Source organism: Mytilus galloprovincialis, chromosome 13 (genome assembly GCF_965363235.1).
Source record: "Mytilus galloprovincialis chromosome 13, xbMytGall1.hap1.1, whole genome shotgun sequence".
NCBI classification, from domain to species: Eukaryota; Metazoa; Mollusca; class Bivalvia; order Mytilida; family Mytilidae; genus Mytilus; species Mytilus galloprovincialis.
The window spans coordinates 18,892,152-18,913,569 of record NC_134850.1 but is presented as its reverse complement, the minus strand read 5'-3'; the positions used below and the strand labels follow the sequence as shown (position 1 = coordinate 18,913,569).

At 32.8% G+C, this 21,418-nt stretch overlaps 2 protein-coding genes across 2 annotated transcripts; both read right to left on the bottom strand.

Annotated features, from left to right (window-relative positions):
- Nucleotides 1-6,146: 6,146 nt before the first annotated feature.
- Nucleotides 6,147-16,835, bottom strand: LOC143057137 (perlucin-like). The gene is made up of 6 exons (XM_076230378.1): nucleotides 16,783-16,835; nucleotides 12,231-12,286; nucleotides 10,663-10,742; nucleotides 8,900-8,993; nucleotides 7,996-8,203; nucleotides 6,147-7,215 (listed from the first exon to the last, which is right to left on the bottom strand). Exons 2-6 carry the CDS (start codon nucleotides 12,277-12,279, stop codon nucleotides 7,206-7,208), a joined length of 441 nt encoding a protein of 146 aa, XP_076086493.1. The 5' UTR covers nucleotides 12,280-12,286; nucleotides 16,783-16,835; the 3' UTR covers nucleotides 6,147-7,205.
- A 2,744-nt stretch (nucleotides 16,836-19,579) lies between these two features.
- Nucleotides 19,580-20,780, bottom strand: LOC143056340 (uncharacterized). The gene has a single exon (XM_076229429.1). It carries the CDS (start codon nucleotides 20,768-20,770, stop codon nucleotides 19,607-19,609), a length of 1,164 nt encoding a protein of 387 aa, XP_076085544.1. The 5' UTR covers nucleotides 20,771-20,780; the 3' UTR covers nucleotides 19,580-19,606.
- Between the last annotated feature and the right edge of the window lie 638 nt (nucleotides 20,781-21,418).

Here is a 21,418-nt window from a genome sequence, read left to right as displayed (position 1 = left end):
ATGACCTAATGTATCTGCTATCTTTCTAACATCTTTAGGCCATTAATTGTACTTTTCACAGATTTCGTAGAATTTGTATATTGAAAAACCTTTCAATACAAAGCTTTGTCAGTAATAAATAGTTTTATTAAAGTTTTCAAATACAGAAAACAGTTATCTTTACCTGGTACATTGGTTGTCTTTTCAAATCTATTTGGTGTTCAATCTATATTTTTATTAGAGGAAAAAATAAAGATTTTTAATAAATTTTAAATACATGTACCTTTATCGGGTTCATATATTCGCCATTTTGAATCTGTTTGCATTGTCATCTTCCCGATATAGATATCAGTTGAATGTATCCAACAAATCTCATCAACACCATTGTAGCTATAAAATGTACAGGAACTTATTTCGTTGCATTTTGCTGCACACTCGATAGATGATCGTGCAGATATGTTAAATTTGTACATCTCATAAAATTTCTTATCATGTCTTAGTGTAAATCGTTTTGTACTTCCTGTTGGAAATAATACAATATTTAAAACCAAGAACAAAAACGTGATTTCAAGATCCATGGCAAAACCTAGGTCTGATTTAATGAAGTCAGTGATGGCACACTTTGAAAATATTTCTAAAAATGATGATGTCAGAGCGAGCTTATAAACATTTTATTTTTATTTTATTCAGAACTACTATTATATTGGATAAAGAGCAGGAATTATTTGTGCTACGTTATATTAACTTTTTGATGGATAATATGAATAATTTAAATTAAATTAACTAATTAATGTAATTTCAAAGGAAAATGATGTATATTTTAGAAATTATATTTATGTATGATAGGATTTAAAGAGACGTCTTCTGTCTGAAGCACAGAAGCTCTTTTAATTAAAAAAAAAAGATTAATATCTTTGACAACTCTGCTAGAATAGACAACTCATTTTGAAATTAAAATATTTATGTAACTATCGGAATTAATTTTATTTTTCAAAATGAATAAAAAATACAATATCTTTAATATTCAGTCGTACAGTTGTTTAACAATGAAGAAATCACCTTTGTATGCACATGGTCTTATTTTTTGTTAAATCATGAAAGACGGATGCCTCTTTCTGATTTTCAAATTTTGATTATAAGTGCGGATTCACATGGTGGTTGGTGTAATCAGAGCAGAAGACGCTCACACAAGGCTTGTTGACGCACCGTATCAGTACTCGCTTCATTGTGACTTCATACGATTCCTATGTTTTTGTTTGTGTCATTGATTTGTCTCTGAGACTTCTTTATCAATGTACTATATTTGAACACCAGAAAGTTGTTGTCACATTTATCACAGTTTATTGTACTCCCTTACATTTTCAAATTAACGCGTACTTTTTCTAGAATAAAAAGGGTCTAGTAATATTCTACATGTTTTTCTCCCAAAGGATAGTAGTCATATAAAAAAGAAGATGTGGTATGATTGCCAATGAGACAACTGTCCACAAGAGACCAAAATGACGCAGAACTAAACAACGGTAGGTCACCGTACGGCTTTCAACAATGAGCAAAGCCCACATCGCATAGTCAGTTATAAAAGGCCCCGAAATGACAATGTAAAACAATTCAATGGAGAAAACTCACGGCCTTATTTATGTAAAAAATGAACGAAAAACAAGTATTTAACACATAAACAAACGACAACCACTAGACTACCAGATCCTTGGCCAAGTACACAGTGCTTCAACTACCCACAATGTCAAGTAATCCTTTTAAGAAGTAAAGTATGAGAGCTTCCTATATAACGGTCTCTAGGGAGTTGTGTTCATTATTTAAGGTTTTTTTTTTTGTGATATTCTTTTGACGTGGCTCTGTACTTGTACATCCTGTTATATATTGTTATTGTGGTACAGTAATTTTTTGTATTCTTATCTCTCATTTTTGATAACGTACTTTTCCTATGTGGATTTTTGTGTTTCCTCGTTACATTTGACGTGGCTCTGAACTTTTTTATGCCGTCATTGTGTTTCAGTGCTATGGTAAATTATGTATTCTTGTCTTTCATTTTTGCTAATGTGCTTTGTCTTTATGAATTTTTATGTTTCTTTGTTACATATTTGTTTGAATTTATAGGGATTAAGATTATAACACAATGTTGACTGCTGTATCTCTAGAATTTGGTGATATTTTTTTTTACGTGGCTCTGTATTTATACATCCTGTTATATTGTAATAGTGCTATAGTAGTTTATTGTATTCTTGTCTTTCAATTTTGCTACCGTACTTTGTCTATATTCCTTTTTGTGTTTCTTTGTTACATAAAACTTGGCTCTGTATTTTTACATGCTGTCTTTGTGTTTTAATGCTATGGTTAATTTCAGTATTCTTGTCTTTCATTTTGGTAATGTGCTTTGTCTATATGAATATATATGTTTCTTTGTTATATTTACTTGTTTGATTTTAAAGTGATTAAGATTATAACACAATGTTAACTGCTGTACCCCTATTTTTGACATTTTTAACTATTATTAATGTTTTTTTTTTGTTCACACATCGTTATCAACATAACGGAATGTTATGCGACTATCATGCATTTGAATTATTAAGATAGCTATATAACCATGCAGGTTTAATGCACCATTTTCTACATGTGAAAATGTCTATACCAAGTCAGAAATATAACATTGTTTGATGGGGAAGAGGGGGGGGAGGCTTTTGATGTGTTTGAGATTTTGATTTGCCATTTGATTACGGACTATCCGTTTTGAATTTTCAACGGAGTTTCGGTATTACATTTTTGTTATTTTACTTTTCTCAATATGTTATTTTCCACAATATTCTAACGTCGTATCCTCCGGTTGAAATGTTTGGACCATAATGATGGCTTAGTAATGTCAATCACACAGGTCATGATGACAACAAAAGTATCTGGTTTCAAGCTTGATATCAAATGATCTCAAAGGAGACGTTACTTTCCCATCTGTAAATCCTGTTAAAAGAATCGTGTCAAGCTAGCAATACAATTTGTTCAATCACTCATTGTGGCAAATAATCCTACCAAGTATGAGAGATTTCTACTGTAGTAGGATCTTAGAGAAGTTGCAGTTGCGTTTGCATAAAATTATATTGTCTTAAGGAGGTAGACCTAGGTTAATGGAAATAACTCTTAAAATCATCAGTACGTTTGTGTCAGCCATTTTCATAAATATGTTCCTAGCTTAAAGGATACATAGATTATTTCCAATCTGTTTCAGGCAAATGCTTAAAATTCATTGACGAAACTTGACTTTTACAAACGCATAACTGATTTAAAGAGTTATCTCCCTGAACCAAGGTCTACCCCCTTAATTTCACAATATGTTTGAAAATGTCATATAACTTCTTAAGGTAAACTGCTCTGGTCAAAATAGCAGTACAATGGACAACTTCATTGTACATAGATAATAATCTATCAAGTATGAGAGCATTCTGAAACGTACTTACAAGAGTTGCTTTCAAAATAGGTCATTGTTTCAATACCAAATCCGATCCTATCCTATTTCAAAATTGGTAGCAGTTAATTTATTATATCTTAATTTTCTTTTGCTTTCAAGTATTTGTCGAGGCATTGCCCGTCAACCTTTTTGTTTTTTCTCAATAACATACAGGTGGAGCAGGAATTAATTTCTTAACTCATAGTTTTAGTAATTTACTTCTTTTTCATAAAACAAATCACAACTAATTTATATATATATTTCCAAAGTTTGGAACAAATTTTAAACGGTACATTTGTAGCAAGAACTAGACAGTGACATTGATTTCATGACTACTAGCAAATTTATTACGTGGAAGGTGTATTCGACTCTTATCTAAATTGACTATACTAGGACTGTCAGTTTTCTTATTGACGGTCGGTTGTTCACTCCGAACTTTGCGGCTTGCTCCACTTATAAAAACTCTATCATTACCTTTTCAACACCGAGGTTGTGAGTTTTGATTTCGCACGCGGCAGGTGCGCTCGAATCCAATATTGATGTTCAGAGTAGGTTTGTCAGTTTTCCTGCCGAAAGTCGGTGGTTCGTTCCCGAGCAATCTGGCTTCCTCCGACCATTAAAACTGACTGCAACGAAATACCACAATAGTGCTAAAAGTGGTGTGTATCACCAATCAATAAATCAATCAAACTTTGAACAGAAGTTATATTTTTGTAAAAGATGGACGAAACAGTGGCGGATCCAGAAATTTTCATAAGTGGGGGCCCACTGACTGACCTAAGAGGGGGCCGCTCGAGTCACGCTTCAGAGATTCCCTATATAAGCAACCAATTTTTTTCCCCAAAAGGGGGGCCCCGGGCACCCTGCCCCCCCCCCCCTAAATCCGCCTCTGCGAAAGAACCTTATTAGAAAACTGTGGAAAAGATAAAATAAAAAATTGATAATTGATCATTTGATTGCTCAGTCTATCAAATAATACAGTATTTGTTTATCACACACGTTAAAATCAATATACGCGGTTTTAGACCATGTTGACATTTATTTGCAATATGTTACATAGAAATGTTCATATTTCTACTCATGCGCATCTCTATTTTTATACTAGACGCTCTTCCAACAACATGAACCAACAAAAACTGATGTTAATTTTTTTCTTTTTATAAAACCACTGAAACCGTTGCAGTAAACATGTGTTACATCCTATCGTTCCTTGGACCAATATAAGAATACTATCTCTAACAACGTGGTATATTAAAAAAAAATCGTCTTTCAAATTAAAGGTACCATGCATTGTGTATTCAGATTTTCCAATTGCGGTCGTTTTAGAAACAATTATACATGTAAGTAAAGCTATACATTTTACGAGTCATTAGAACTGAGGAAAGGAGACCAATAACTGTTTTTAACATGTATTTTATTATTATCGAGTTTTCATTTATATGTTTGTTTTGTCTATGTCTATGTATTGCCATGACAAAAATTGTTTTTGTTTGTTTTTCCGGCAAATAAAGAATATTAAGGTGTCAGACCACCAATTAAAAGTCCCTATCTGTTCAACCAAATTTTGCAATTTTCATAGCTTTCTAAATATTTTATCTTAAGTTTAACCTCTTACAAACCAGGTATGTCCTGAATCGTCCAGGTATCACCTTCTTTCATGCCAATTTTCAACATACCTTTAAAGCCATATAAGAAAGAAGAGACCTTCCGAACTGATGTACCACTAAAAATAACCCCTGGTTTTCTTGAAATCTTAAATTAGTATACTATGGAGCGCATTAATCCTCAAATTTTAATGTCAACTCATAGACAAGTAAATTTGGGCTCAAAATGGTCTTAATATATTTCTCTTTCACCAAAAGTTTCATTTCTGAAAATTTGTTGGGTAGTTTAAGTAAACAATGACATCAAATGCACTATTTTTTGTCCGAGTAGGCCTACTTTCACATACGTTCTAAATTTGAGGGAGTAATTGGTGGTGTGACACCTAAAACATATTATGGTTCTGCTACCAACCAACTTTTATATAGCACCTATCATGATGTCATGCTACATTGCACATATGACGTCGTGTTTGAATGGTCTTGTTTTATGAACTTTTTCTCATCTTCAAATCTATGTTTTCTAATATAATTAAATAATATACACATATCATACAATCCGACATGATGACTAATATAGTCTGTTTATAGAACAAACCCATCCACTTGTAATGTAGTCTTTTTTTTCATTTTCTATTGCCAATTTCTGATCTATTACAATTGATAAGTTTGATTTACTAAACTTGAGGATGTTCGCTTCTCTGTTTCAATTTACACTTTAAAAAAAATCTATAAAATTCAACATTAGCACCTTCATTCTTTAGAAAATAATGAGGAAAATATAACGAGGATATAATGGCATTTTGAAATATCCCTAAATAACTATATGTGTATTCGTTCCCAGTACTTAAAATCCATAGTCCTTTATGGGTGGATTTAACATACATAAATAAAATACAAAATAAGAAAGCAATTGATGAGGTTGTTAAATTGATATATTTGTTGTGCTTTTTTGTTATATATCTGTTTGTTTTATTGTGATTAAGAGTATATCACAATGTTGACTGATATACCCCTAATATTTGACGCGTGAAACAGTACTGTAATAAAAAAAAAACGTTAACAGAACTTTACGAGAAGATTTTGGAAAGTTAATGGTGCTTTACATTTTTATTTAATCGATTGTTTTCTGCATGTTTACTCGATTGTTACGTTTTGTTTGGTTTGCATTCGCATGACGGTTGATTCCCGTATCAACGTGCCGTTCTTTCTCTCAAGACATCTAAGACGTTCCTGCAATTCTCTTATTTTCTATTGTTTATCTTGATTTGTCCTCTAGAACGATTTCAATGATTGGAACATCGGTAAAACAAAAACTGCTAATGGCTTTATTTATACTGAGAAAAATATTGACTAGTATACAAATGAGGAAATACGGAAGAACAGTCCGTATCTCAAAAATCACATGACTGAAGGAAAATAAGTTAAACTAATTGTTTAACATCTGATTTAGTCATCTTTAGACTTTTTTGACCATTTTTTTTAATGAATCCACTATAAGTTTGTTGTTTCAAAGAGTCTGGACCAACAAATCAATATCTATTTTGAATTTGAATTATTAGAAAGTTTGTGTTATGCCAGACCTTCTGTTGATGTTTTTTACTGTTTAATGATTAGTAAATAGTTATAAAATGTACCAGTTATATAATTTAATACGCTAGACGCGCGTTTAGTCTCCATAAGACTCATTAGTGACGCTCTGATCAAAATAGTTAGAAAGCCAAACAAGTACAAGGTTGAAGAACATAAATGACCCAAATTTCCAAAAAGAAGGAATTTGTGAAACAAAATGTTCGACCAATTCTTAATTGTATGAAATCTTTAACATTAAACATTTTGTAAATCTAGATTATATACAGTTCTATTTAAGAGCATTTCATTAAAGATATGAAAAAAGGTACACATTTGAAAATTCTTCACAAAATGACATTAATAGAAATTATATCAATTCTTATCCAACTTGGGGTTTGAGTTCGTTCAAACATTCATAACAAATGACTGGAGCTGAACATCAATACTTTCGTCGTGAAATTTGTCACAAATGCGTTTTTTCTTCATGTTCATTTATTCTAAACAAGTGCAGTTTGTAAAACCATCTTGCATGTATAAAGCTAAAATGATACGATGATGAAGTCCTTTCTTTTGTTCGTTCGAATATTCTGTTCAACTGTTTAGAGATACCTACAATAGATAAAAAGAAACGTTATTATATTTCTATCTTGTATTTAAACACTTTTTATGGCAACATTTATTATTTCTTGATTACACAAACAACAAAGCAGAAGACTTTATGCTTACGTTTACTTTTACTGCAACACATACATAACAAGAGGGGCGAAAGATACCAGAGAGACATTCAAACTCATAGATCGAAATTAAACTGACAACGCAATGACTAAAAAAGAAAAAGACAAACAATAGTACACAAGACATATTATAAAAAAAAAGACTAAGCAACACGAACTCCACCAAAAACTCGGGGTGATATTAGGTGCCACAGAAGAGTAAGCAGCTCCTGCTCCACATGTGTCATCTGTCGTGTTGATCAGCATACCATAATATGCTGAAATGTACATTTCGTCTCTGAAACAAGTAATGCTGACTACCATTTGAAAACAATGTATTACTTGTTCAGTATAATCATTTGATGATCATAATCGTCGAAGGCTTTCGATGGCCGCGTGGTTCAAGTAGTCATACTACTATATCCCTATTCTATCAACACTGTGGTGTTTGTGAGTTTGAATCCTGCATGAAGCAGGTGTGCTCGACTCTGATATTAATTGATAATAATTGTAAGTCTTCCTACCGAAGACCTACCTTGTGTTTCGGCTTTTTCCACCAATTCAGACCGACCGACGCAAACTAGCACAATAGTGTTGAAAGTGACATTAATGACCAGATAACAAATCAATTGAAAGGTATAATAAGGCTGTCATGAAATATAGTTTAGAAACTTACGGTCTTTGACAGATGTAATTATTGGTGTGGTAACAGAAATTATCATTCCATAGGAAATCAACTGGTTGTCGCATTTCCAGACAATGCTCACTTCCGTCATCATTACTTGGGTTATTGGGATGCCAGTCTGTAAATGTGAAGGTCGTTTGACTGGTTGTCCACATCCATACACCCTCAGTCTCAATGTCGGTCCCTCCCAACCAAAACGCTAAAACAAAACGATAGATAATGCAACAAATAAACTCATAAAAAATATCAGGATTGAAATTTTATATTTGAGCCAGACGCGCGTTACGTCTAAAAAAGACTACTCAGTGACACTCGAATCAAAAAATGTTAAAAAGGCCCAAAAAAGTACGAAGTGGAAGAGGACAAAAAGTTCATAAAAGTTTTGCAAAAATATCATCTTTTTTTCTTCTTCAATTTGTTGAAACGAAAACGTTAATAAGCGTATCGCGAATTTGCTTGCGATGAAGAATTAAAATTTTTGTCATTCATGGGTGCATACTCTAATGGAAATAATATGCGAAGACTTCTTAAATACATTTTTTGTTATGCATGTATGAAAAATAATCATCGTCACATTTCTTTAGACATGTTTGTTATTGTGCATAATAATAAAGATTGAAAATGTCAAAACAGACAAAAAGACTTTGTTAGTTCAGAGACAGATGCAGGGATCCATTTTATTGCAAAAAATATTTCGATGACATTATATGGTGTAAAAGTAAATAATATGAATCAAAGGTACAACATATCTTTCCGTGTTTATCCACTTACCAGTATCATACACGCTGTGTGCTTTTTCTCTACCAAATCAGTGAAATGTTTAAACCTCGACAGATAAGATTTTTTTTAACCTTTTTTTCTTATTTATATATGTTCTTTTAATTGTTATACATACTATTTCGGTTTTCTTCAGCTTTTGTTTTCAAAAAATCTCTCTGGTCCGATGATACAACTTCTGCTAGCATACTTGCTTTGCTTTGGCAACATGACTGAAATAAATCATAGAAAAAAGTAAAATCACAAAAATACTGAACTCCGAGGAAAATTCAAAACGGAAAGTCCCTAATCAAATGTCAAAATTAAATGATAATAAAACATTAAACGCATGGGCAACAACTGTCATATTTGTGACGCGATACAGGCATTTTTAAATGTAAAAACTGGTGGATTGAACCCGGTTTTATAGCGCTAAACCTCTCACTTGTATGACAGTCGCATCAAATGTCATTACATTTTCACTCGTTTCAAAACCCTGAATGCAGGACAAAGTATATATGCGTCACGATATTTACTAAAACTTACATTTCCGATAGAAAAAAAGTAAATTGTACGATCGCTTCTTAACATATGAACATCACGAATAAAATACATTATCTGTAAAATAAAGCTATCAACTATTGCAAGATTGATAGTGCGAATGTTTTTTACTTGAAAATATTAAATGCATCTTCTGGACGATATGTAAATACTCTCTTTTTTCTGGACCAAATGACAATTAGTGGCATTTTAAGAGATAAGTACCCATGTGATTTATGGGTAAATGCCTGTATCCCACCCCACCCCTTCCAACAAAACCATTAAAAAACAAAGTTTCAACTGCTTCAGCATGTTCAGCAAAGTTGAAATAAGATGTGTTCAGTTAGTCTTTGACTCATATTTGATCATATATAACCCATCTTGTATTTATGCGAGTATGGTATGAACGTTACTAAAATGCGCTTCGGATGGGACCAATTCATAAAAGGTTGCGTTTATTGAAATTGCTAGCTCACACAGTTATTGTCTTCAAAAAGACATATCAAAACAATTTGGCTTATTACTCTGTTACCAGGTCGCCGTAGTTTGTGCTTCTCCATAGTCACTACAAAATTTGCTAAATGTGATAATCCTTTGCTTGACTTATTCATTGCACAAATCCACGAAATCCGGTACGACTACGACGAGAAAAGAAACGGCTGAAGCGATTCGCTGATATAACAAAGAAAATATCACCTATGACAAAATGATAATAGCACCATCTTAAGATTAATTATTGGTATATGTGCATTTATTATTAGACTATTTACCGGATTTGTAATGACATAAGCAATAAGACGGGTGCTACATGTGAAGCAGGATCTGCTTGCCATTCCGGAGCACCTGAGACCGCCCCCAGTTTTGTTGGGGTTTGTGTTGTTCAGTCTTCATTTTGCTATGTTGTATCTTGTGTAATATTATTTGTCTGTTTGTCTTTTTATTTTAGCCATAGCGTTGTCATTTTATTTTTCAATCTATGAGTTTGACTGTCGTTCTGGTATCTTTCGCACTTCTTTTACACTAAAGACATCTCCTAAATCTATGCTGATTAGTTCTGGCTCTGTGTTTGCATTTCCTGATACAGTGCTAGTGATTTTTGGCAAGATGGTATCTCATTTCGATTTAAGCGGATTGTGACACCTATTTAATATTTGACGTTTAAAGGAAATAAACATATCTATTTTAATATTTCATAAGGAAGAAAACTCTTCAGTTCAAAATCATATGCCTTTGGATGAAAGCATATTAAATTATAATACGTTAAGTCATATCAAACTGTGTTTTTTAAATGCTCTCAAAAACAATAATATATTAGTTTCTTTTATATAATGTATGATATGATAATTCTACTATATTGCAAACCTTGGCATCTGTCCAATTCTTCTGGTTCTGACTGAAATAGTAGCAGTAGTACTTGAATACTTCCCAGTCATTTAAACAAGCTACAAATAGATATTAAACAATGAATATTTAATATGTAGATATGTTGACTATCTTTTTATTGATGTAAATTAACTCATCATATATACCAGGATTGAAATTTTATATATACGCCAGACGCGTGTTTCATCTACAAAAGACTCATCAGTGACGCTTGGATCAAATGTTAAAAAAGCCAATTAAGTACGAAGATGGAGAGCATTGAGGACCTGAAATTCCGTAACATGTGAAGCTTGTTTTAATTAACCTTCAGGAGCAGCCAATTGCCACTTAAATATCCCTTCGATATCTTCCACCTCTCTTTTCTTTGTGTTTAACTTATGTTGTTAACGGTAATTAATGATTATCATTACACGAGGAACATTCGTGACAGCCGTTTTAAAATATACAAATGCGCACCAATGTTCATTTTTTGAAGGTTAAATATTCTTAGTCTTGAGTTCAGAAAGTATCACGCTGTCTGAATGATAACCCTTACAACAACTGTTTTCCATGGTCTCCGATCGTCACTGATGAGTCTTTTTTTTTCACAAAACGGGCGTCTGTCGTACAAAATTAAGAGCTTAGAATCTATGATGGGTTCATTTAAATAACGAAACAATAAACTCAAAAATATGTTGCGAAAGCAAATTCAGCAGACTAAACATACAAAACATTTACATGCAAAATGTTTGATTATCATGATAAATAGCGATTTTTATTGTATCAGAAGTAGAGCATGTAAAAAATGCTTCCGGTTCCGTCAACAGGGAACGTGCATGTCCTGCTATGAAGATATCACCTGCCATACGAATTTACAGTCATGGAATAATCGGTAAAAGCAGATCTATAATATGTCTTAAGGATGTACTTAGATGATCGTAAGTGAAATTAAATAAATCAAGAATTTGAAATTGATGCTATAAGCTTAAAGAGTATAAGTTAAGGATCAAAATAATCTAAAACTGTTGATAGGTCATGCAGATATTCAATTTATAAAATATGGCGGGAAAAGTTTGACTTGTTCTTTTCCTTTATATTTGCATTGGTTTGATTTGGGTCTCACATCAAAAGAAAGAAAATCAAGAAACTGCTTAAATTTTGTCAAATGACTTTTTATGGATAGATCTATTTAGTCTTATATTAAAAGATAAATAGGTGTTATGGGGCAAAATATTTTATCTTGTATCGTATGGAAAACCACCAAGGAGACACAATTCCAAAACTTCACCTAAGTACATCCTTAAGTGTATCAAATTACCTAATTTATCTGCTATCTATATGTAGTATCTTTAGGCCATTAATTGTACTTTTCACAGATTTCGTAGGATTTGTATAGTGAAAAACCGTTCAATACAAATCTTTGTCAGTAATAAATAGTTTTATTAAAATTTTTCAAATACAGAAAACAGTTATCTTTACCTTGTACATTGGATGTCTTTTCAAATCTACTTGGTGTTCAATCTATATTTTTTAAAGAAAAAAGATTTTTAACAAATAAATACATATACCTTTATCTGGTTCATATATTCGCCATTTTGAATCTGTTTGCATTGTCATCTGCCCGCTGTAAATATCGGTTAAATATATCAAACAAATCGCATCAACAGTATTGTAGCTATAAAATGTACAGGAACTTATTTCGTTGCATTTTGCTGCACATTCGATAGATGATCGTGCAGAAATGTTAAATTTGTACATCTCATAATATTTCTTATCGTGTATTAGTGTAAATCGTTTTGTATGTCCTGTTGAAAAATAAACAATATTTAAAACCGAGAACATAAACGCGATATCAAGATCCATGGCAAAACCTAGGTTTTCACTTATGTAGTGAGTGCTGGCACACGTTGGCAATATTTTCTAAAAAGATTGTGTCAGAGCGAGTTTATAAACATTTTTTTTTTTCATTTTATTCAGTACTACTATATTGGATAAAGAGCAGGAATTCTTTGTGCTACGCTATATTAACTTTTTGATGAATAATATAAATAATTTAAATTAAATTAACTAATTAATTAATTTCAAAGGAAAACAGTGTGTATTTTAGAAATAATTACTTTTATGTATGATATAATTTAAAGAGACTTCTTTCTGATGCACAGAAGCTCTTTTAATCTAAAAAAAAAACATTATTAACACCTTTGATTACTCTGCGAGAAACAACAACTCATTTTGGAATTAAAATATTTATATAACTATTGAAATTAATGTTATTCCTCAAGATAAAAAAAAAGATAATATCATAGTAAGTCGCATAGTTATATAACAACTAAGAAAAGCACCTTTGTGTTAATATGGTCTTAATTTTATTTGTGGTTTAATCATGAAAAACATTAAAGACGGGTGCCTCTTTCTGATAGTCATAGTTTGACTAAGTGTGGATTCACATGGTGATTGGTGTAATCAGAGCAGGAGACGCTCACACAAGGCTTGTTGACGCACCCTATCAGTACTTGTGAGCTCGCTCCATTGTGACGTCATACGATTCCCTATGTTTTTGTTTGTGCCATTGCTTTGTCTCTGAGACTTTTTAATCAATGTAGAAAAGTTGTCGTCACATTTATTACAATTTATTGTACTCCCATACATTTTCAAATTAACGCGTACTTTTTTCTAGAATAATACAGTTTAGTAACATTCTACACGTTTTTCTCCCAAAGGATAGTAGTCATATAAAAAAGAAGTACGGCCTTCAACAATGAGCAAAGCCCATACCGCATAGTCAGCTATAAAAGGCCCCGAAATGACAATGTAAAACAATTCAAACGAGAAAACTAACGGACTTATTTATTAAAAAAATGAACGAAAAACAAATGTGTAATACATAAACAAACGACAACCACTAGATACTACCACTTCCTAGGCCAAGTACACAGTGCTTCAACTTCCAACAATGTTAAATAATCCTTTTAAGAAGTGAAGTATGAGAGCTTCCTATATTACGGTCTCTGGGGAGTTGTGTTCATTATTTAAGGGGGGGGGGGGGTGTTCTTATACATCCTGTTATATATTGTTTTTGTGGTATAGTAATTTTTATATTCTTATCTTTCATTTTTGATAACGTACTTTTTCTATGTGACTTTTTATGTTTCTTTGTTACATATTTGTTTGAATTTATAGGGATTAAGATTATAACACAATGTTGACTGCTGTACCTCTAGTATTTGGTGATATTTTTTTTACGTGGCTCTGTATTTATACATCCTGTTATATTGTGATTGTGCTATAGTAGTTTATTGTACTATTGTCTTTCAATTTTGCTAACGTACTTTGTCTATATTCCGTTTTGTGTTTCTTTGTTACATATGACTTGGCTCTGTATTTTTACATGCTGTCTTTGTGTTTTAATGCTATGGTTAATTTCAGTATTCTGGTAATGTGCTTTGTCTATATGAATATTTATGTTTCTTTGTTATATTTATTTGTTTGATTTTAAAGTGATTAAGATTATAACACAATGTTAACTGCTGTACCCCTATTTTTGACATTTTTAACTATTATTAATGTTTTTTGTTTGTTCACACATCGTTATCAACATAACGGAATGTTATACGACTATCATGCATTTGAATTATTAAGATAGCTATATAACCATGCAGGTTTAATGCACCATTTTCTACATGTGAAAATGTCTATACCAAGTCAAAAATATAACATTGTTTGATGGGGAAAAGGGGGGGGGGGCTTTTGATGTGTTTGAGATTTTGATTTGCCATTTGATTACGGACTATCCGTTTTGAATTTTCCTCGGAGTTTCGGTACTATATATATAGTATTACATTTTTGTTATTTTACTTTTCTCAATATGTTATTTTCCACAATATTCCAACGTCGTATCCTCCGGTTGAAATGTTTGGACCATAATGATGGCTTAGTAATGTCAATCACACATGATGACAACAAAAGTATCTGGTTTCAAGCTTGATATCAAATGATCTCAAAGGAGAAGCTACTTTCCCATATGTAAATCCTGTTAAAAGAATCGTGTCAAGCTAGCAATACAATTTGTTCAATCACTCATTGTGGCAAATAGTCCTACCAAATATGAGAGGTTTCTACTGTAGTAGGATCTTAGAGAAGTTGCAGTTGCGTTTGCATAAAATTATATTGTCTTAATTTCACAATATGTTTGAAAATGTCATATGACTTCTTAAGGTAAACTGCTCTGGTCAAAATAGCAGTACACTATGATGGCCAACTTCATTGTACATAGATAATACTCTATCAAGTATGAGAGCATTCTGAAACGTACTTACAAGAGTTGCTTTCAAAATAGGTCATTGTTTCAATACCAAATCCGATCCTATCCGATTTCAAAATTGGTAGCAGTTAATTTAGTATATCTTAATTTTCTTTTGCTTTCAAGTATTTGTCGAGGCATTGCCCGTCAACCTTTTTGTTTTTTCTCAATAACATACAGGTGGAGCAGGAATTAATTTCTTAAGGTTTATGTACCCTTCTGTAGCCATTTTTGTACGAATTTTTCAAACCTCAATTGTATCAAAACTAAAGATATAATAAATAATAGAGATAGGCCATTTAGTACATGTTCCAAGGGGAAACTTGATGCAAAGCATTAATGTTTACTGTTTCATTGCATTTGATAGAAAAAGAGGACTTTGTGGCAAATAAATCAAGATTTTTATAGAAAACCCATAGCCTTTAATACAGAGATTTTTGTTTTAAAATTTGAAACATAAATTACTCACTTGATTTTCTATGATGTGCTAGTGTTTATTTTTTACAAAAAGTTCTAAGTAACCTGTAAATTCCAAAAACACCTCGTGCTGAGTCACTAAAGTCGAACGCACCCTAAAAGGTGTACTTGATTTTGGCCATATGTATACTTGTCTTAAGGTTCATCATAACCTTTTGGCTAAAATGTCCGTATTTACACCCCAAATTTTACTCTGAGTACAGACTAACCTATACACCTGCAACAGTTTTAAGGGATGGCAGGAACTAGATATATAAATTTTAAATGCATTTTATGTTTCAGAAAATTATAAACTTTTACTAGATTTTGCTATCAATTTTTTTTCGTTCCTGCAGAAGGTGCAAAAATTAACTAAGTAGTGAAAACGATTGAGAAGCTCCCCTCATATAATCAATGCTGTGAGTAGTATTGATTTAAATGGACAATAGATGGACAATAGACACCTGTAAACAATAGGTTATTTAACAGGTTTAAACTGTGTAACCGAGTGGACCGTATCAAATGAAACTCGGGTGTTTGTTTATTTTGCTATCTTCTGCAGACTGGAAAAAAATGAACATCAAAATCCAGATAAGTTTTTAATTTTCTGAAACGTAGACTTCATATAACTTTTATATATCTAGTTCCTGCCATGCCTTAAAACTTTCCTGGATGTACCAGTTTGTCTGTACTCATAGTAATTTTGGAGGTGTAAACACGGCCATATTTTTCAATTCATTATGATGAACCTTAACCAATAACTACATTTATAAACTTGTTTTAAGGAAATCAATGCTAGCACTGCATGCAATAATCCTATATCTATCAGTCATCAAATTGCCAAATATGAGAGTACGAGGATAAAGGCTGTGGATTTTCTATAAAAATCTTGATTTATTTGCCACAAAGTCCTCTTTTTTTTTAGTAAATGTAATAGAACAGTAAAAAAAAATGCTTTGCATCAAGTTTCCTCTTAGAATATGTACAAAATGGCCTATCTCTATTATTCATTATATCTGTAGCTTTGATACAATTGAAGTTTGAAAAGTTCGTACAAAAATGGCTACAGAAGGGTACATAAACCTTAACTCATAGTTTTAGTAATTTATTTCTTTTTCACAAAACAAATCACAACTAATTTATATATATATTTCCGAAGTTTGGAACAAATTTTAAACGGTACATTTGTAGCAAGAACTAGACTGTGACATTGATTTCATGACGACTAGCAAATTTATTACGTGGAAGGTGTATTCGACTCTTATCTAAATTGACTATACTAGGACTGTCAGTTTTCTTATTGACGGTCGGTGGTTCACTCCGAACTTTGCGGCTTGTTCCACTTATAAAAACTCTATCATTACCTTTTCAACACCGAGGTTGTGAGTTTTGATTTCGCACGCGGCAGGTGCGCTCGAATCCATAGGTTTGTCAGCTTTCCTGCCGAAAGTCGGTGGTTCGTTCCCGAGCAATCTGGCTTCCTCCAACCATTAAAACTGACTGCAACGAAATACCACAATAGTGCTTAAAGTGGCGTGTATCACCAATAAATAAAGCAATCAAACTTTGAACAGAAGTTATATTTTTGTAAAAGAGGGACGAAAGATACCAAAGGGACAATCAAATAAAATATTGTAATATAGCCTAAGAACGTTATTAGAAAACTGTGGAAAACATGAAATGAAAAATTGATAATTGATCATTTGATTGCTCAGTCTATCAAATAATACAGGTTTTGTTTATCACACACGTTAAAATCAATATACGCGGTTTTAGACCATGTTGACATTTATTTGCAATATGTTACATAGAAATGTTCATATTTCTACTCATGCGTATCTCTATTTTTATACTAGACGCTTTTCCAACAACATGAACCAACAAAAACTGATGTAAATATTTTTTTTTATAAAACCACTGAAACCGTTGCAGTAAACATGTGTTACATCCTATCGTTCCTTTGACCAAAATAACAATACTATCTCTAACAACGTGGTAATTTTTATTAAAAAAAATCGTCTTTCAAATTAAAGGTACCATGCATTGTGTATTCAGATATTCCAACTGCGGTCGTTTTAGAAACAATTATACATGTAAGTAAAGCTATACATTTTACGAGTCATTAGAACAGAGGAAAGGAGACCAATAACTGTTTTTAACATGTATTTTATTATTATCGAGTTTTCATTTATATGTTTGTTTTGTCTATGTATTCATGTATTTGCCATGACAAAAATTGGTTTTTGTTTGTTTTTGCAACCAACTTTTATATAGCACCTATCATGATGTCATGCTACATTGCACATATGACGTCGTGTTTGAATGGTCTTGTTTTATGAACTTTTTCTCATCTTCAAATCTATGTTTTCTAATATAATTAAATAATATACACATATCATACAATCCGACATCGTGGTATGTTAATATTAGGGACTGATCATTTGTAACCTGAAGTCATGGTGGTGGGAGGAAAAAAAGGGGGTTTGGGTCAATGAAAGGGGGGTGTCCAGTTTTTCAATACTTCAGATAAGGGGCATCGAATATTTTTGCGACCTACACCCACCTGTTTTTTTAAAAAAAATATGAAAATATAATATTTTGACCCAAAAGACATATTTTGTTTCGCCTTGCTCCGATTATAAAGATTCAATTCCTATAAGATTCAACATCTTCTTCCAAGAATGAACTTTTTAAAAAGCTAATTTACCATATTCTTAAATAGGGAAACATGTATACATGAACAATCATGTGCCGAATTGAATGAAGCTAAAATTGTTAATGAGACCATAACAGGCATTTTTCTTTAGCCCCATCTGACGTGATGATATTTTTCACAACTTCCTCGCTATACCCCCTTGGTAATTAGTTTTAGGCTTCAATGACCATAATTTAATATATTTAACTGGTATAAAAAGATAGGTATTTTCGAGCCAGGTCATCAATTTAACACAGTATTTAATTCTTAAATATTGTTTTTATGACTACTAACATCGTTTATTTGTTTGTTTATTTTTAAACTAAACTAACTATATGTTACGATATATATGTACAGTTTATATGAAACATTATGATTTTCCATCCTGTAGATCTATACACATGTACTGTTTACTTATATTTTGGCATTGCATAAGGTGTATGATGTGTTCACACTTAATCCGTTGGATGTGTTTTAGTTGAATAACTTTAGTCTTGGAAAACATGATTTATTTATTAGTTGTAACTGGCTTTGAACAAGCTGCCAGTAAATAACTTTTCTAAGCTTACTCTTTTCTTTATTCTGTAGTACTGTGACAATAGTTGTCATCTGTGCATGCAGGTCTGTTTTTTTTTTTGCGTAATTGTTTTTTATATATTAGACCGTTAGTATTCTCGTTTGACGGTTGTTTCATATTTTTCATGTCTGCCCTTTTACAGCTGACTAAACTGTGACAGGTTCAGTTTTCCAGGTGGTGAAGGCTGTACAGTGAAGGCCTATATGATTGATTAAAATAACTTAATTTTAGAATTAAATTATAAGAAATGACTGCAATATTTGTTTCTGTCTATTCGAAATAACATAAAAAATGTGGTGCACACTTTAATCAAAATAATCCGTTACGCGATTATTCAGGGTGCACGGTCACCACATCTTTGATGTTATTTCTTTTCAAAAACAGAAAAATTATTACAATCCGGCATTCCTCAATTGGAATAAAATCACCCCCCTTTTTTTTTTTTAGATGGGAGGAACCTTTTATGCTCGGTGATTTTCTTTATTTTAATTTTATTGGAAGCAACACATAATATATAAAAAAAAAGAAGATGTGGTATGATTGCCAATGAGACAACTGTCCACAATAAACCAAAATGACACAGACATTGACAACTGTAGGTCACCGTACGGCCTTCAACAATGAGCAAAGCCCATACCGCATATAGTCAGCTATAAAAGGCCCCGATATGACAATGTAAAACAATTAAAACGAGAAAATAAACGGCCTTATTTAAATACTACTTTGAGTCTTGTATATATATATATCTTGTTTATCATTTCATATTATTTCAACAAGTTATACAGATCCTTGAACCGTCCTCAATCCTCAATCTTAAGGCCTGTTGGCACGAATTGTCCCAATGTACGGTTTTACTCTCTGTTGCGTTTTCCTCGATGTACTTTCTTCTCTGTGCTTTAAATTTGGTATGCGCTGGTTAAGATTGGGATTGAGGAACAGCAGTATTAAATCTGCCCGTTCTGTCAATGTAATGTGCCACTGTTTGTAATTTGGCTTTTGTCTCTTCTGTGTTTTCGCCGTCCAGTCTTGTCAGCATAGTAGCTAAATTCAAGTTTCTGACCCCGACCTCTTTGGATATTTGGTGTAGCATATCTTCTCGTTCTTTTTCATAGTAGGGACACTCCAGAAGGAAATGTTGAGGCGTTTCAGGTGCTCCACAGTTGCATGACTCTATGGCGTTGGTTTGGCCTACTCGGTTCTTGTAGTAATTCAGTTCTGTATAGCCAGTTCTTAGTTGGGCGAATATACTGAAATGTCTTTTAGTTGGGAAATCATACATAATTGAGTGTTTTGTAGTTGGTATTTTTTCATAAAGGTCCCTGCCTCTCTCAGATATTTCCCATCTTCTCTGCCATTTATTTCCTGTACTTTTGTATGCTGCTTGTTTGACGTCCTGTAGTGTTATGACGTTATTTTCCGGTGGTAATTCTTTTGCTTCCTCTGCCGCTGTTTTTGCAAGGATGTCAGCCTCATCATTACCAACTATGTTGGCATGTCCTGGTGTCCATGCTACAATTACATTGAGTCCTTTTTGCCTAAGATGTTCAATATTTTCTTTTATTTCTCTTATTACGGAGATGTAGCTGTTTGGGGCCCAGTTCAGTGTAAGTAATCCCACGGCGCTTTGACTGTCAGAGAAAATTTTGATTCTTTGTATTGCATTGTAAATGTTTTCTGTAATGCAGTATTCTAGGACCATGAGAATTGCTATGAGTTCCGCTAGAAGGATGGATCCTCTTTGTGCCACAGGTCTATGTAATCTGGCAGCAGGTTTAATGTGTTCAGCATAGATAATTGCACCTGCTCCACAGGGTCCTGGGTTCCCTAGGCATGATCCATCTGTAAACGATATTGCTTGTTCTTGTGTGCAGTCTCCCATGAGTTGGTTAATGGTTTCCTGGCAAAGTTCCTGTTGCTCATTTGTCCTTGATTTTGAGTTGCCTAGTTGACTCCAATATAAAGGTTTTGATTGAGTCATTTGAGTTTCTCCCAGTCTGTAGGTAAACTCTGGTTCTATAAGATTGATGTTTATCTTTGTCTGTTTTTCCATTTCTGCTGCTTGGCTTAGTGCTTTGCCCATTGGTGTTGGATACTTGTCATTTGCGTCATGTTCTTCATACCTCACAAGTTGCTGTTTGATTGGTTCCTGTGCAGATTTGGATTTAATCTTTGCAATCTCTTTAATGGCTATTTGTTCTAGTCTCAGGTCTATTGGCATAACTCCTGATTCCACTTCTAGTGCTTCTCTGCCAGATGTTGTAGGCATATCCATGCATAGGATAAGTGCTTTTCTCTGTACTCTGTCAAGTTTTTGCAGGTCTTTTGGTTCTGCTATTTGCCAGGCCGGACTACAATATTCCATGACTGATCTGACTAGACTGTAGTATAATTGTAATAACTTTTCTGTCTTTAATTTGCTGATCTGTCGCACTTCTCTCAGAATAGTTAAGTTACGGTTTGCTCTCTTTTCGATTGCATCAATGTGTTTACTGAAGGTCATTTTCTCGTCCATAATGATTCCAAGAAGCTTTGGTGTTGAGTTGTATTTCAGTTCTTTACCTTGAATCAAAATGCGTTTGTCCTCTTCATCGATGTTTTTTTTTTGAAAAGATGCATATTTCAGTTTTGTCTAGGTTGATGTTTACTCTCCACTTTTGAGTCCATTTCACTGCCTTTGTGATGTCATCCTTCATTCTATCTTTGAGTTCCAGTATCTGGTCTGGTTGAG

Bases quoted from the DNA above. Each gene is read 5' to 3' on its own strand.
- LOC143057137 (XM_076230378.1), bottom strand. From the start codon at position 12,279: ATGACAATGCAAACAGATTCAAAATGGCGAATATATGAACCAGATAAA. The intron at 8,994-10,662 runs GTTTGCAATATA...GATTTATTTCAG, and splicing joins AGAATTGGACAGATGCCAAG to TCATGTTGCCAAAGCAAAGC. The intron at 8,204-8,899 runs GTATGTATAACA...GTTTTGTTTTAG, and splicing joins AGCTGAAGAAAACCGAAATA to CGTTTTGGTTGGGAGGGACC.
- LOC143056340 (XM_076229429.1), bottom strand. From the start codon at position 20,770: ATGGGCAAAGCACTAAGCCAAGCAGCAGAAATGGAAAAACAGACAAAG.